General features: G+C 39.0%; 1 protein-coding gene across 1 annotated transcript in view; it reads left to right on the top strand.

The window, feature by feature from the left end:
• The first annotated feature begins 93 nt into the window (after positions 1–93).
• The window catches only part of Arl3 (ARF like GTPase 3), a 39,754-nt gene continuing 24,156 nt past the window's right edge, over positions 94–15,691 (top strand). Inside the window, exons 1-3 of the mRNA XM_026401154.2 lie at positions 94–128; positions 7,915–8,058; positions 13,340–13,456. Coding sequence (XP_026256939.1) covers positions 126–128; positions 7,915–8,058; positions 13,340–13,456 — 264 coding nt within the window. The 5' untranslated portion in view covers positions 94–125. The remainder of the gene's footprint in view (positions 129–7,914; positions 8,059–13,339; positions 13,457–15,691) is intronic.

The following is a 15,691-nucleotide window of genomic DNA, read 5'->3' as shown; positions in this document are numbered from 1 at the left end:
CTTTTCTCCTCCGCTGTGCGTGCGAGGGACGTCGGGGGCGGTGCCGCAGCAGTTGCCCCTGGTAACGGGGGAGGCAGGAGGAGGAGGAGGAGGCGGAGGAGGAGGAGGAGGGACTCGGCGGGAGGATGGTGAGTGTAGGGGCCTGAGCCCCTCGAGAGCCGGCGGGTCGCCTCCCTCCCGTCCCCAGATCCAGGGCGGGGCACTGCGTTTAAATCCGAGGAGGGAATGGGATGGCGCTCAGCCTGTGGTCTGGGTTCTGGATTGGTTTCGGGGGCGGCGGGGAGCCCCGAGGGTGGGCCCTGGAGGGAGGCCTGGGTCTGGGGAGGAAGGCGGGGTTTGCGATGGGTCCTAGGCTAGGGGAAGGGGCTGGCCGAGTGCGTGGATGACCTGAGCTCCATCATTAGTCTGGGGATAGGGCTGAAGATGGGTCCGAGAACTGCGAAGAGCTGTCTCCTCACGCAGGCTTAGATCTTCCGGGGAATTGGCCTCCCCGCGCCGCAGGATAATGGGGTCCACATGGGGCCCAGCCAGAAGCGGGGAGAAGGGCCCGCTACGGTCTTTGAGATCTCCCCGGCGGCATCAAGGGAGAGAGTAGCCTAGCTCTCCTCTTCCTTGCGTTGCGCGGGTTGCTGGATGAGGTGGGGAGGGATTAAGTCCCTGGACACAAAGAGGTGTCTCTTGGAAAGGATGCTTGGTAGATTTTTACGACGTCTCAATGTCTGCAGACCCGAATTATTTATTTGCTGAGAGTTCTGCAAGGTCTGGTTGTTGATGACCCATTTTTCATTCTATGCTTAGTCCGTGTTGGTAGAGGCGAATTAGCTGCCTAGTTCTTAGCATTTCCTTTGAAACCTGTTGCAATCCCCTTTTGCATTTGACCTCACCAGGATCAAAGGTCTTAATCCCAGTTTGGGGTCGCTAAACTAAATGGGACGAACCTTTTCTCTGTCAGCTAAAATTAAACTTTCTCATTGTAAATCACAATATGTGACTGATTTGACCATTGACACTCAGTTTCTTATTGACTTTTGTGCAGTTAAGTAGAAAGGGCAAAAATGAAATTGAGTCCTTTTAGAGCTAGTGAAAGAAAAATATGATTTTAAAGCAGGTAGGTTGACTTACCAACTGCAAAGAGCCAGTTATAGTTATTGCCTTATCCTATCCTGTAGTCCCTTCTTATGACTTTTTAAAATGGGGAATAACTTCTGTTGATTTGTGAATGAAAATCTAGATGTCCAGCAGAGAAAAATGCATGTCATTGGTCAGATTTACTCCAAGGAGTTAATTTTGACAAGTGTTTTCTTTCTATTAATCGTTTATACATGAGCTGTCCATTTAAAGGCTAAGTTTATCCCAACAAATGAGTGCAAACATAAATATTTACATAGAAAATAACTAAAATTGAAATGAAAAAAGGCATGCAAAGTCATCAGAGAATGAGATTTGTCATTATAGATGAGAAACATGAGAGTTGGCTAACTTTACCCAGTTTTGTTTATCAATTAAGTGAACTGTATAATTTCATGATTGCTTAATTTATAATTATAGGCCTCAATAAATTAACCACTGCTCATGTTTCCAGGTGCAAACTGGCACTGTGTACACCAAAATGACAGTGTATATGTAACACTGTTATATACAATTGTTGTATGTGATTTTTTTAATGATCAAAACAGATTTTTTTTTTCCTTAAAATGAACAATAAGAAATTAGGACAGGACTGGGGCAGTAGCTCAGTGGTAGAGAGCTTGCCTAGCACATATGAGGCACTGGGTTCAATCCTCAGCACCACATAAACATTTAAAAAATATATGAAATAAAGGTATTGTGTGTGCATCTACAACTAAAAATGTTTTTTTTTTTTTTTAAAGAAAGAAATTAGGGCAAATTATTCTGGGTTCTTTATCTGTTTTCTAAAACATTTTCCCCCCATCCAAAAATGTGAGCTATTGTTAGAAATGGAAGTGGAGGGCTGGGGTTGTGGCTTGCTCAGTGGTAGAGTGCTCACCTAGCACACTCGAGGCACTGGGTTTGATCCTCAGCACCACATACAAATGAAATAAAGATATTGTGTCCACCTACAACTAAAAAATAAATGTTAAAAAAAAAAAGAAATGGAAGTGTAACACTGAATTTAAATGGTCAGTGGTATGATAAAGTGTGTCAAGTCGTATCCATGAGCCCCTATTATTAACTGTACAATTGAAGAGTGAGCACTAGGCTTTTGTTTCTTTGTTTTAAAAACTTCAGCTATGACTAATATATTTTTTATTTGAATTAGGGCAACAAAAAATTATTATGAATTTCTCTGAACATTTAGGGTCAGCTGTTTTACCCCTGCCTTATGACACCAAGTTCTTTTTTTTTTTTTTTCTTTTTTGTGGTACTAGGGATTGAACCCAAGGGTGCTCTACACTGAGATACATTCCTAGCCTTTGAGACAGGGTCTTGCAAAATTACCCAGACTAGCCTCAAATTTGTGGTCCTCCTGTCTCAGCCACTGGATTACAGACTTGTACCACCAAAACCCTGACACCACGTTCTTGATGAAATACTAAGATGGCTAATTATGGCACATAATTAACAACTGTTATTTAATATATAACTAAATTCAGTAATTATTTATGAAGTACTTTTTACACGCATACTTTCTACATATGGTAGTGACCAGGCATGTTCAACACTTGACAATTGTTCCCAACTGTATTCATGTTTTCTGGTCAGAAAATGGTCCGTAAATAATACACCAACACAGTGACACACACCTGGAAACCCAGCTACTTACAGGGGGATCACAGGCTCAGGGCTAACCTGGGCAACTTAGTGAGACCCTGTCTCAAAATAAAATGAGTTGGGGACCTAGCCCAGTGATAGACCTCTCCTGGATTACAAAAATGTGGGGGCTGGGGCTCAGTGGTAGAGCAATGCTCAGTATGTGGATGGCCATACCATCCCCAGCACCACACAAAATTTATATAGTTTAAAAAAATATATATATATATATACATACATATATATATATATATACACACACACACACAAATTGTGTTTTTTTTAAAGAGAGAATTTTTTAATATTTATTTTTTAGTTTTTCGGTGGATACAACATTTTATTTTATTTTTATGAGGTGCTGAGGATCGAATCCAGCACCCCGCGCATGCCAGGCGAGCGTGTTACCACTTGAGCCACATCCCCAGCCCCACATTGTTTTATTGTTTTGAATGACTGCTATGCATCATGCTTTACATCTGTTATTTAGTCCTTGTAATATTTTTCTTGAGGTGTAAGTATTGTTCCCATTTTCTGGATGGAATTGTGCCCACAGTTACTCACACAGGGAAGCTGAATATGGTCTGAAACTCTAAAGCCCACAATGTTTTTTATTTATTTGTTTTCTGGTACTAGGGATTGAATTCAGGGGCTCTTTACCATAAGCTCCATGCTCAGCCCTTTTCATTTTTTTACTTTGCGACAGGGTCTTGCTAAGTTTCTGAGGCTAGCCTCCAACTTAGAATCCTCCTGCCTCAGCCCCCAAATAGTTAGGATTACAGGTATTTGCCACTGTACCTGGCAATAGTTCTGTTTAAAGATTTAAAGAAGTAAAAAGAAATGACAGACAGTTCCATTTAAGCTAGTTATGGGGAGTGTATTATTTGACACTTTACTTAGTAGTTTTAATATATTTAAATTTTAGCCTCTCCTTACAACTATATATTCACACACACACATATATGTATGTCTTTGCTGGTTGGGTTAATATGATTCTGTATAGCATTTGCCCTTGTCTTCCCTAGGCCATTCTGGAGAGATATATTATATATATATATATATGAACAACAATACTTTTATTTATTTATTTTTGTATGGTGCTGAGGATCAAACCCAGTGCCTCACATGTGCTAGGCAAATTCTTTACCACTGAGTCTCAAACCCAGCCCCCATATATTTTCATATACCAAAAAATTCCTCTCCCCCTCCACCACTCTGGTTTCTTTCAATGACCTAATTTGTATCATTGAGGTCAGTATGCCAAGCCTATGCCAGGAGTTGAGTTTAAGCTGATTTTGAAGCAGATAAAATGTCTGTCGTCAGTAGCACATCTATTTATGATTTACTGGCAGAAAAGTTTGTTTAAATGTTTTGTGGGTGAGTCAGATCACTTTTGTCCACCAGAGTGCAGAGAACTTACATACACATATGCTGATAACACATACATACCATTAGCTGAAGTTCTTGTTTCTTATTAGTTTTATTTAATGTCATAGGAAGGTTAATCCTACATAAAGATCATCCCTGTTTTGCTCACTGTAGTGCTTGAGGCACAATGTGGATGTTAATGGTAATTGACATGAATGGCTATTTGAGCCAAAAATATATTTTAAAAATTAATTTTGTTGTATTTGTACTGTGCAACTCAGCTCCATCATAAATTTAACTTCTAATGTTGTTTCTTCATTTGACATTTAAAATAAAGTATGGCACAACAGATAGGAGCATAGAATACACTTATTCTGTCTTTCATCCAGCCTCTTAAATCAGCTTAAGATGTACCTTTCAGGCAGAACCCTGATATCTATAAATATCCTCTTCCCTGTTTAGCAAACCCCATAATCCCACGATCCCCTGTCCTTGCTGGTTGGGTTAATATGATTCTGTGTAGCATTTGCACTTGTCTTCCCTAGGCCATTCTGGAGATGCCATTTATCATTTTGCTGGAAGAAAATATTAGCTGAACTTTCCATTTCTATGTAATTTCACTTAAAGATGAAGCATCTGACATTATTGTTTCCTAATAAGGAAGATTACTCAAAAATTAGAAATATAGAAGTACTGGGGCTGGGGCTGGGGCTCAGTGGGAGAGTACTTGCCTGGCATGTGTGAGGCTCTGGGTTCAATTCTCAGCACCGCATATAAATAAATGAATAAAATAAAGGTCCATCAACATCTAAAAAAAAAAAAAGAAAGAAAGAAATGTAGAAGTACTGTGTTCTATACCGTTAGGTTAGTCAAATCTATGTATAGTTAGAATGATTCCTTTCTTATCTGTACTTTGTTTCTCTTCTTTTATGATGAATAAAAATTGTTTTTCTCTTAATTATTTAATTTTAAATATAATGTGTGTATGAAAGGTCTCAGCCTGTAGACGGCAGTATTTTTAGTATTTTTTAAAAGAGATGCATGATGAAAAGTCCAAAACATTAAACTTAATAATATTTTATAAGCAATGGACCTTCCTTCACAATTTCTACACTAATAGATAATGCATGAGAACTTTGCCTGTATGTCATTTAATGTATTAATTTGATAAATTTCCTGTTTTAGAATTTATTATGAGAGCTAATAAGGGTTAGGATTGCGGCTCAGTGGTAGAGTACTTGTCTAGCACACAAGATCCTGGGTTCCATTCTCAGCACTTCATTAATAAATAAATAAAATAAAGGTCCATTGACATCTAAAAACAAAAAATTTTTTAAAAAGAGGTAATGAGATTCTTTCTTTTCACATCCAATTTGGAACTCAGGATGAGAAGTATGATGTGTTTTCCCTGTTCTTAGCCTTTTTATATCACCAGTTCCCTAAGGATCTCAGAATTATAATTTTAACTGTTCTGAAAGGTGGTATTATAAATGAGTGATTGCAACATAGCTAATAGAAACCCAGGAGACGTCTTATAAATATATTTTTTGGAGGAAGGGGATCCCAGGATTTTACTCAGGGGCACTTAACCACTGAGCCACATCCCCAGCCCTTTTTAAATATTTATTTATTTATTATTATTTAATTAAATTAATTAATTTATTTTGGGTACTGGGGATTGAACTCAGGGGCACTCAAAAACTGAGCCACGGGCTGGGGATGTGGCTCAAGCGGTAGCGCGCTCGCCTGGCATGTGTGCGGCCCGGGTTCGATCCTCAGCACCACATACCAACAAAGATGTTGTGTCCACCGAGAACTAAAATAAATAAATAAATAAATATTAAAAATTTTCTCTCTCTCTCTTTCCCCTCTCTCACTCTCTTTAAAAAAAAAAAAAACTGAGCCACATCCCTAGTCCTTTCTGTATTTTACTTGTGTGGGTGTAGTGTGGGGGGGGGGTGTGGGGTGTGTGTGTGTGTAGTGTGTTTGTGGTGTGTGTAGTGCTGGGGATTGAACCCCGGGCCTTGTGCATGCAAAGCAAGCACTCTACCAACTGAGCTATATCCTCAGCCCCTCCTTTCTGTATTTTATTTAGAGATAGGGTCTCACCAGTTGCTTAGCACCTCACTTTTTCTGAGGCTGGCTTTGAACTTGTGATCCTCCTGCCTCAGCCTCTGGGATTACAGGTGTGGGCCACTGTACCCCAGTCTCACTAAGTTGCTTAAGGCCTCTCTAAGTTGCTAAGGCTGACTTTGAACTTGCAAACCTCCTGCCTCAGCCTCCCAAATCACTGGGATTATGGGCATGCACCACTGTGCCTGGCATAAATATAATATTAAGATGGAATGGTGTCAAAGTATTCAAGGCCAGATGAGATAAAAACAAAAGAAAAACAAGAAGATAAAAAGGGGCACTGGGGATGTACCTCAATAGTAGAGCACTTCCCTAGCATATTCAAGACCCAGGACTCAATCCCTAGTACTGAGAGAAAAAAAAAAAAAAATCCTGCCTTTAACAAAAGGTTATGCCTATCTTTGTTTGAAATGTATGCAGTCTCTCCTAAATCTTTTGGCATAAAATATGTCTGTCTTAGACTAAACCTTCCAATTCATTGCTGGAAAAAAATTGACAGAGGTTAATGTCCTTAGGAAGTCAGTCAAATACAATACCAGAGTGGTAAACATAGAGTCTCTGAGGCAGAAAGGAGTTCTTGACAATTATGCATATTTGCATATCATTGTCCAAAGACCTAATTGTTGAGAATTATTTCATGGAAGTATTATTTGATTTTAGTGAACAAACTGGTTTGAATTATTGCCTGGTGCAATGAGGATGATAAATTACAACCATTTTATGTAATTCTAAGATTCAGCTTGAAGGAATTTCTACTCTGGCGGAGAGATTAGATTGTATGCCCTTTAAACTCTTGGATCCTTTGATTCTTGTTGTAGCCATGCTTCATTAGAACAAGATTGTCAGATGTAGGATGGAACAAATAACTATCTTATAAAATTTGTCTTGGCTAAAAAACAAAATGGCTTAAGTTTGTAAATGTAGCTCAGTGGTAGAGTGCTTGCCTAGCATGTGTGAGTCTCTGGGTTTGGTCCCCAGCACCAAGAAAACAAAAACAACCCTGGTTAAATTTTGATGTTTTTTGCATCATGAATGCCTTTTACAGTTCCCTATTGCCTAACTTCTCTGTTGTATCAGATTTATCATCCAAAAAACAGATAATCAATACTGTGTACCTAAAATTAGATGATGATTGAGTATTTTGAATGAAGAAGTCTTAAACATGAACTGTAATAGGTCGAGTCTTAAACACAGAGGAGTCCGGCTACAATTTCATACAATCTTTTTGTGTGATGCCTTAAAATCTTGCATAACTTTGGGTAGATGATTCTATTTACTTGAACAACTGTTATCTGGTATCTAATAAGTGCCAGGCATTGTGGGAAGACAGAAACTATCATCCTTACCCACTAAAAACTTCACTATAGAAAAGGAGAAAATACAAAAATCAGTTACCTAATCTGATATGATGAGCGTGAAGAGCTTTAGGAACACAGGTGGGGTAGTAGTTCGCACTTCCACAAGATTTGGGGTGATTGCTAAACTGGATTAAGAGTAGGAGCAGAAATAAGACATGCATTAGAGTGGAAAGTAATAGTATAAGCTCTCCATAACCAAGAACTTATAAGGAGAAGTCATTCTGATATGCTGTAATATCAAAGTTACTGCCCCCATAATAATCTGTCTCCTTCATGGTTGTTTAAGGGCTTACTCTCCATTTTGCGCAAGTTGAAAAGTGCGCCAGACCAGGAGGTGAGAATTCTTCTCCTGGGCTTGGATAATGCTGGCAAGACCACTCTGCTGAAGCAGCTTGCATCTGAAGACATCAGCCACATCACCCCTACGCAGGTGAGCACTTCCTTGGTTCCAGGTGCTATGTGACACAAGGAAAATGACAGTAGCAGTGGGAGAGACAAAACAAGAAATATGGTTTTGTCCACTTCCAAGGGTTGTTTCTGAGCAGAGTCTATTTGGTCTAAAAATAATCACATTTTATACATTATATGAAGACATGCCATGCATAGAGCAGTGCAATTCATAGAGATGGAAAGTAGACTGACAATTACTGAAGCTGGGCAGGGGGAATGGGAAGTTTTGTTTAATGGATACAAAGACAGTTTTGCAAGGTGAAAACAGTTCTATGGATGGATGTACACCTTGTGAGTGTACCTAATGGCAATCACCTGTACACTTTAAAGTAGTTAAAAAGACACATTATATATTATGTATATTCTACCAAAATGTATATACATATATATATATATATGTATATATACATATTTTTTGTATCAAGATAATAAATTATTTCAGATCTAAGTGATTATATATATTATATATGCCTTTTTTCTTTTTCCTCATGCTGGGGATTGAACCAAGAACCTTCAGACATGTTAGGCAAGCACTCTACCACTCAACTGCACCTTGAGCCTTGTATTCTTTTTTTTTTTTTTTCCCCTTTGTGGTACTGGAGATTGAATCTAGTGCCTCGCACCTCATAGGCAAATGCTCTTCCACTGAGCTAAGTCCCCAGCACACACACACACCCTTTTTTTTTTTTTTTTTTTGGTACCAGGGATTAAACCCAGAGGTGTAACCACTTAGCTACATCCCCACCCTTTTTATTTTTTATTTTGAGACAGGATCTTGCTAAATTGCTGAGACTGTCTTTGAACTTGCAGTCCTCTTGCCTCATCTGCCCAGATCTCTGGGATTATAGGGATGCACCACCATGCCAAGCCCAGCCTTTTTTATTTTTATGTTTTGGGGTATTGGGGATCAAACCCAGGGCCTTGTGCATGCAAAGCAAGCACTCTACCAACTGAGCTATATCCCCAGCCATTAAAATTATAAAAACAAAGCTTTATTCTGATTAATACATGTAGAAAATGCAAAGAACATATAAAATACTAAAGAATATTCTGAGATAGGGGCTGGGGATGTGGCTCAAGTGGTAGTGCGCTCACCTGGCATGCGTGCGGCCCGGGTTCAATCCTCAGCACCACATATAAAACAAAGATGTTGTATCCACCAATAACTAAAAAATAAATATTAAAATTCTCTCTCTCTCACTCTCTCTTTAAAAAAAAAAAAAAAGAATATTCTGAGAAAAACCCACTGTTGCTGTTTTAGTGTGTGTTTTTCAGACAATATGTATCAATTTTTAAAATAAAAAACAAAGCCAGGTTTACTGGTGCATGCCTTTACTCCCAACTACTTGGTAAGCTGAGACAGGAGAATGGCAGGTTGGAGACCAACTTTGGAAATTTAAAAAGAACCTGTCTCAAAATAAAAATAAATTAGGGCGGGGTTGTGACTTAGGGGTAGACAGCTTGCCTAGCATGCATGAGGCACTGGGTTCGATCCTCAGCACCACATAAAAATCAACAAATAAAAAAAAATTAAAAGGACTGAGAATAAAGTTCAGTGGTAGAGTACCTGTGGGTTTAATCTCTAGTATTACATACAAAAATAATAATTAAAAAAAGATTGTTTGGATGCCATGGCACACATGAGGATCGTGACTTCAAAGCCAGCCTCAGAAACTTAGTGAGGCACTTAGCAACTAAGAAAGACCCTGTCTCTAAATAAAATACAAAAAGGGTTTAGGATTGTAGCTCAGTAGTAGAGCACTTGCCTATCACACGTGAAGCACTGGGTTCAATCCTCAGCACCACATAAAAATAAGTAAATAAAATAAAGGTATTGTGTCCATCTACAGCTAAAAAAAATATTTAAAAAATAAAAAAGGGAGCCAGGTACGGTGGTGCACACCTGTAATCCCGGTGGTTCTGGAGGCTGAGACAGGAGGATCGCAAGTTCAAAGCCAGCCTCAGTAACTTCGAGGCACTAAGCAACTCAGTGAGGCCCTGTCTCTAAATAAAATACAAAATAGGGCTGGGGATGTGGCTCAGTGGTTGAGTGCCCCTTAGTTCAATCCCTGGTACCAAAAAATAAATGGAGGGAGAGGGCTGGAAGGGCTGGGGATGTTGCTCAGTGGTTAGGCAACTCTGGGTTCAACCCTCAGTACCAAAAAGAAAAAAAAAATTAAATTTTAAAAACCAATTTAAATCCAGCCTGAACAATCTTATTTTTTCCTAAGCAAGAAAAACATAAAGGATAAGGCAATGGTGTTGCTCACAGAGAGAGGTATAAGGACAAGTCCTGATTGGAAAGACATTAATAGGCTTCTTTGGGCCTCATTCCCCATAAGAAATCCTTAGAAAACTTAACTTTGGGCCAAGCTGATAGGGACAGCCCACTGGGCTTAGTCACTTCAAAGTGTTTGAACATTAGAGATTTTTTTTTTTTTAAACCAAAACCAGCATTTTCTACCATTGTACTGTGATAAGACCGTGACTTCAGGTTTGAATGGCAGTGCTGATGTATTTCATGGCATATGAATCTTAGTGATGCACAACTTTTTGCAGAAAAGTCATTTTAACTGCTACCAAATGAACAATTTTACAGCTTTTGAACAAATTTAATGTATAGCCCAAGGAGGAGCAAATTACAGCAGTCTAGCCTAGAAAGGCTGAAAACACATATTAGTGTGTCAGGATTTCTGCCAGAAAAAGAACAGCTATGTTAGTACTAGCACTAGACTGTATTTCTCAAGAGCACTAAAAAGACTTCCATTCTGCAAACAGTAATGAACTCAAAATTATGAACCCAAAGTTCCAGTTCTAACCTTTAGGCTTTGTTTGGGTGTTATAGGTGACTCTGTTATTACAACATGTCAAGGTTTGATGTTTATTCTTTAAAAAGAAGCTTATGGTATCCTTGTTTAACATTAGGCTATTATAATAAATTTAGAATGTATAAATAAATTACATTAGGAAACTAGAAATCACAATGCCCAAATGTAACCACTGTTAACACAGTATTCGTTCAATTTTAATGTTTGGGTTTTTCTTATGAATATGTGTGTTAAATAATGTTACACGTTTAAAAAAAATGAATATGTGTGTGTGTACATACATATATATGTATATCCAATGTACATATACTTTGAAAATAAAAAGTGGCAAAAAATATTTTAAAAATAAAAATAAAAAGCATCTCATACAGAATACACTATTTTTTAATAACAAAGCAATAATATCTTTCTATGTTGTTTATATATGTAATTCACATTTCCAAATGTTTGTACTCATTCGTTATTATTTCCTTAGAATAATTTCCTAGTAGATTTGTTGGGTCCGATGGTATACAATTTAAGGCAGTTGTTAAGTACAGTCAAATTCCAAGATTTACTGTTACCTGTTCCCTGCTTCATTTTAGAAAGGATTTGATATTCCTGGGCTTGATGTTTAATATCATTGTTGAGTGTAGGATTTTTAAACGCACAAAAGTCATTTTGTCAGTGAGTCGCAATGTAGCTGCTGCTCATGATGAGCTTAAACATTTTCCTTTAGAGTTTTTAAACTTCTAGTTTATTTAGTCATTGGCATTTTAAAGGAGCAATAGTCAGTATCATCCCTGGTTATCCTCTAGTGGCTATTCCTCAGTGGGAATTGGTGGCAGTGATCCTGTATGATGGCACTGTGCCTTGTCCTTCTGTGCTAGGCAGGAGTATTGGCAAGCTGCCAGATGAGGGAATGTTTATGGAGGCGTCCCCAGGCCCACTGAGCTCCAGTTATTCTGGATGAAATGTCTCTTCTTCAGTAGTGAACTGTTGCTTGGATTTTTTTTTCAAATATTTGTTTCCCTGTATCTTTTTTGTAGTTGTAGATGGACAGCATGCCTTTATTTGATTTGTTTATTTTTATGTGGTGCTGAGGATCAAACCCGGTTCCTCACACGCACTAGGCAAGCGCTCTGCCACTGGGCTACAGCCCCAGCCCCTCCCTGTATCATTTTTGCAAGAAGTTTTGTTTTTGTTTTAATTCTTGCTCGTGAAATGCCTTCTCTCTGAACCCCAAAGGTCTTATTAATTTGTTTCCCTCCACGCTAACTCCCAACTGGCCATTCTGCTTGTCCCCAATTTTCTCACCTTGAGTAAGTGTCCTAAAAAATGAATACTTTGTTTTTAGGTTCATCAGAGATACCCATTAAAATGCAGTTTCAAATGACCGCCTGTCTGCTTGTCGTTTCCCCTCCCTGTAGTTGGGGCCTCACTTCAGAGGTTGGACATGCTGTCCCAGGAGGCCTCACCTCCCCACTGCACCCACACCCCACTTAGGAAGCCGGTTTCCCCCGGTGTCCTCAGTTCAGCTCACTCTTTTTCCTGCTTAATCCATTTGACAAAATGGATTATTTTGAGTTATACTTAGTCTAATCTCCAGATTTGTAGCTATTGTCTCTTTTTAAACTTAGCATTTGTTCTTTCCTGGTGTTTTTAGAGTAAGCTTCTGGTTTTATGTTAGTTATATATAATGCCCTGTTAAATTTACCATCCTGAGCACTCAGCAGGGGGATGTGGTCTCAGTTGATCATAGGTCTTCAGCTTGTGTGTTTTGTGTGTGTGTGTGTGTGTGTGTGGGCGGGGGGTTCTGGGTATGGAGCCCAGGACCTTGTGCATATGAGGCAGACACTGTACCTCTAAGCTATACTGACAGCCATTTTTTCTATTATAGAAAATATCATGTTAGCCCTGACATTTTTAGCCCTGATTCCACAACCTGAGTGAAATAAGCATGTATAAATATGTTTTCTTTCACATTACCGTAAACCATTTTCAGTATTAACAGTATCTCATCTGGAGAAAAAAAAAACTATTATATCTAGCAGAGTACTTCAGTTGGTTTTGTGGGGGTTTTGGTTTGCTTTGGTTTTTGTTTTATTGGTACTGGGGTTGAACCCAAGGACATTCTATCACTGAGCTGTATCCCTTTTTGTTTCTTATTTTGATATAGCCTCTCCCTAATTGTCCAGTCTGGCCTCAAACTTGCAATCCTCCTGCCTCAGCCTCCCAAGTAGCTGGAATTAGAGGCATATACCACCAAGGCTGGCCTGAATAAATATTTAAAATAATCCTAGGTGCTAAGGGTATAATTCAGTAGTAGAACATGTATCTAGTATATTTGAGACCCTGGGTTTAATCCCCAGCTCATGTGCATGCATCTCCACAAACTATTAAATGTAATTTCATTAAAATTAATAAAACTTTGTGTTTTTGCCTCTGTTTCAGGGTTTTAACATCAAAAGTGTACAATCACAGGGTTTTAAACTGAATGTATGGGACATTGGTGGACAGAGGAAAATCAGACCATACTGGAGGAATTATTTTGAAAATACTGATATTCTTGTAAGTACTCCTTCTGATGTGCTAGTTTATAATCCTTTCTGCCATGTGCAAGAAACAGTGACACTGTAACATCCCCCCCGCCATCCCAGTACTGGGTATTGAACCCAGAGACCCTCTAGCATTGAACTATATATCCCCTGTACTTTCTGCCTATCTATCTACCTATTTATTTGTTTACAGATAGGATCTGGCTAAGTTGCCAAGGCTGGCCTTGAATTCATGATCCCCGAGTAGCTGACTGCCCAACTGTAATGTTCTTTCTCGTCAGTAGTTCCATTGCCTTGATGTTGTGAGTTAGCAGAATTACATTAGGCTTCAGGCTGGAGAGGAGAAACATCTCTGTGTGACAAGTATATGATATTTTGCTGTCGCTCAGTAACAACATTACTCCCACCCACCTTGGCAAAATAAAATGTTTATTAATTACCATAGTGATTTAAACAGTAGAAGGGAAGTCAGAAGATCATAAGCTGACTCTGTCATCTCAAGTGAATCAATAAATCAAATATATCCGGAAGAGAGCAACCAAGATAATGAAAGTCCTGGAAACAATGTTGGATAAGGAATGCTTGAGAGGCCTGACAGCGTTGTCCCTAGAAAAAGGAACATTTAGAACTGTCTTTCGTTGCTTCCAAAACTACCTTAAGTGTCTGAGGGATTAGCCTTATCATGAATAGTTCTAGAGACTGAGCTAGGAGCAATCTGGAAGTTTCAAAATGATAGAATTTCATTCAGAATAAGGAAGAAGTTTCCTATCGCTACAACTGCCCAGAAGTAGAGCAAGCTGCCTGGTGTGTTGGGGATTCTCTGGCTCAGGTGCCATTCCTCCAGGCAGAGGCTGACATTTAGCGCATTTGGTTCCCTACTCACTGTCACTTTTTTCTTCTTCTTCTTCTTCTTCTTCTTCTTCTTCTTCTTCTTCTTCTTCTTCTCTCTCTCTCTCTCTCTCTCTCTCTCTCTCTCTCTCTGTTTGTGTGTGTGCACGTATTAGTGAGGATTGAACCCTAGCTTCTGCCTCAGACTTCTGAGCAGCTGGGATTACAGGCATACAGCTTCACTGACATTTTCTCCAAGACTTCTGTTTCAGAATTCTGGGAGAGTTCACTGACTGTATACAGAATTTCTCCAATACCCCAACTTCTCAGTCATATATATGTGTGTGTGTATGTGTATACACATATGTATATATATGTAATATGTTACATATTTAAAATATATATATATATATAAAGTTTTTTCACTAATCTCTAACTGAAAGCTTGGATTTACTTCAGTTATGATGATGGGCAGTAAACTACAACAACATCTGCCATATCTTTGTCTTTATTACTAACAGAATTCATCTTGTATCTCAAATAGCTTCTCTCTCTTATGGCTTCTGGTGTGACTCTCTCTTTTGGATCATTCCTGTTGACATCCACACATCCTGTGGTTTCTCATTTAAAAAGAAAAAAATAACAAACAACTTTTCTGTTGACCCTTCTAGGTACTGTCCCATTCCCCGGCCTCCCTTTATAGCAGGAGTCCTTGAAGGAATTTTCTCCACTGTCTTTAGCTCCTCTACTCCCAGTTACTCTTGAGCCTTCCTTTCAGTATCACCAATAATTTCCATTGCTGAGTTCAGAGTTTGATTTCCAGTACTCATCTTCCTTAACCTGCCATCGTGTTCAACATAGTCAGTTATGCTGTCCTGGAAACATTACCTTTCCTTGGTTTCCAGGCTACCATTCCATGTTATTTTCCTCCTAACTCACTGGCTCCTCCTCCTCAATCTTCATTTTTTTTGTTTGCTTGGTTTTTGTTTTTGTTTTTTGTTTATTTGTTTGTTTCCTTTTTGTTGTTGTTGTTCTTTCCTTATCACTTGCTATAGTTTGGATCAGGAATGTCTCCCAAAGACCCGTGTGTTAAGGTGGAACCTATAAGAGGTGGGGCTTGATGGGAGGATTTAGGTGATTGGGGATGTGCTCTCAAAGGGAATTTAGGACTCTGGTCCCTTCTTTCTTTTTGTGTCCTTGCAGTGAGGTGAGGTGCATAGCTTTGCTCTACCACATGCTGCCATGATATGTTGCCTCACCACAGACCCAAAAGCAACAGGGCCAACAGGCCATGGACTGAAACCTCCAAAACTGTGAACCAAAATAAACCTTTTCTCTTTATAAGCTGATTGTAATTTGTTACAATAATGGAAGGCTAACTAACACATCTCACAATCTCCAATTGTTTGGATGCCCTGGA

The sequence above is a fragment of the Urocitellus parryii genome, chromosome 5 (assembly GCF_045843805.1).
Source record: "Urocitellus parryii isolate mUroPar1 chromosome 5, mUroPar1.hap1, whole genome shotgun sequence".
NCBI lineage: Eukaryota > Metazoa > Chordata > Mammalia > Rodentia > Sciuridae > Urocitellus > Urocitellus parryii.
This window is presented reverse-complemented; position numbering and strand designations above follow the sequence as displayed.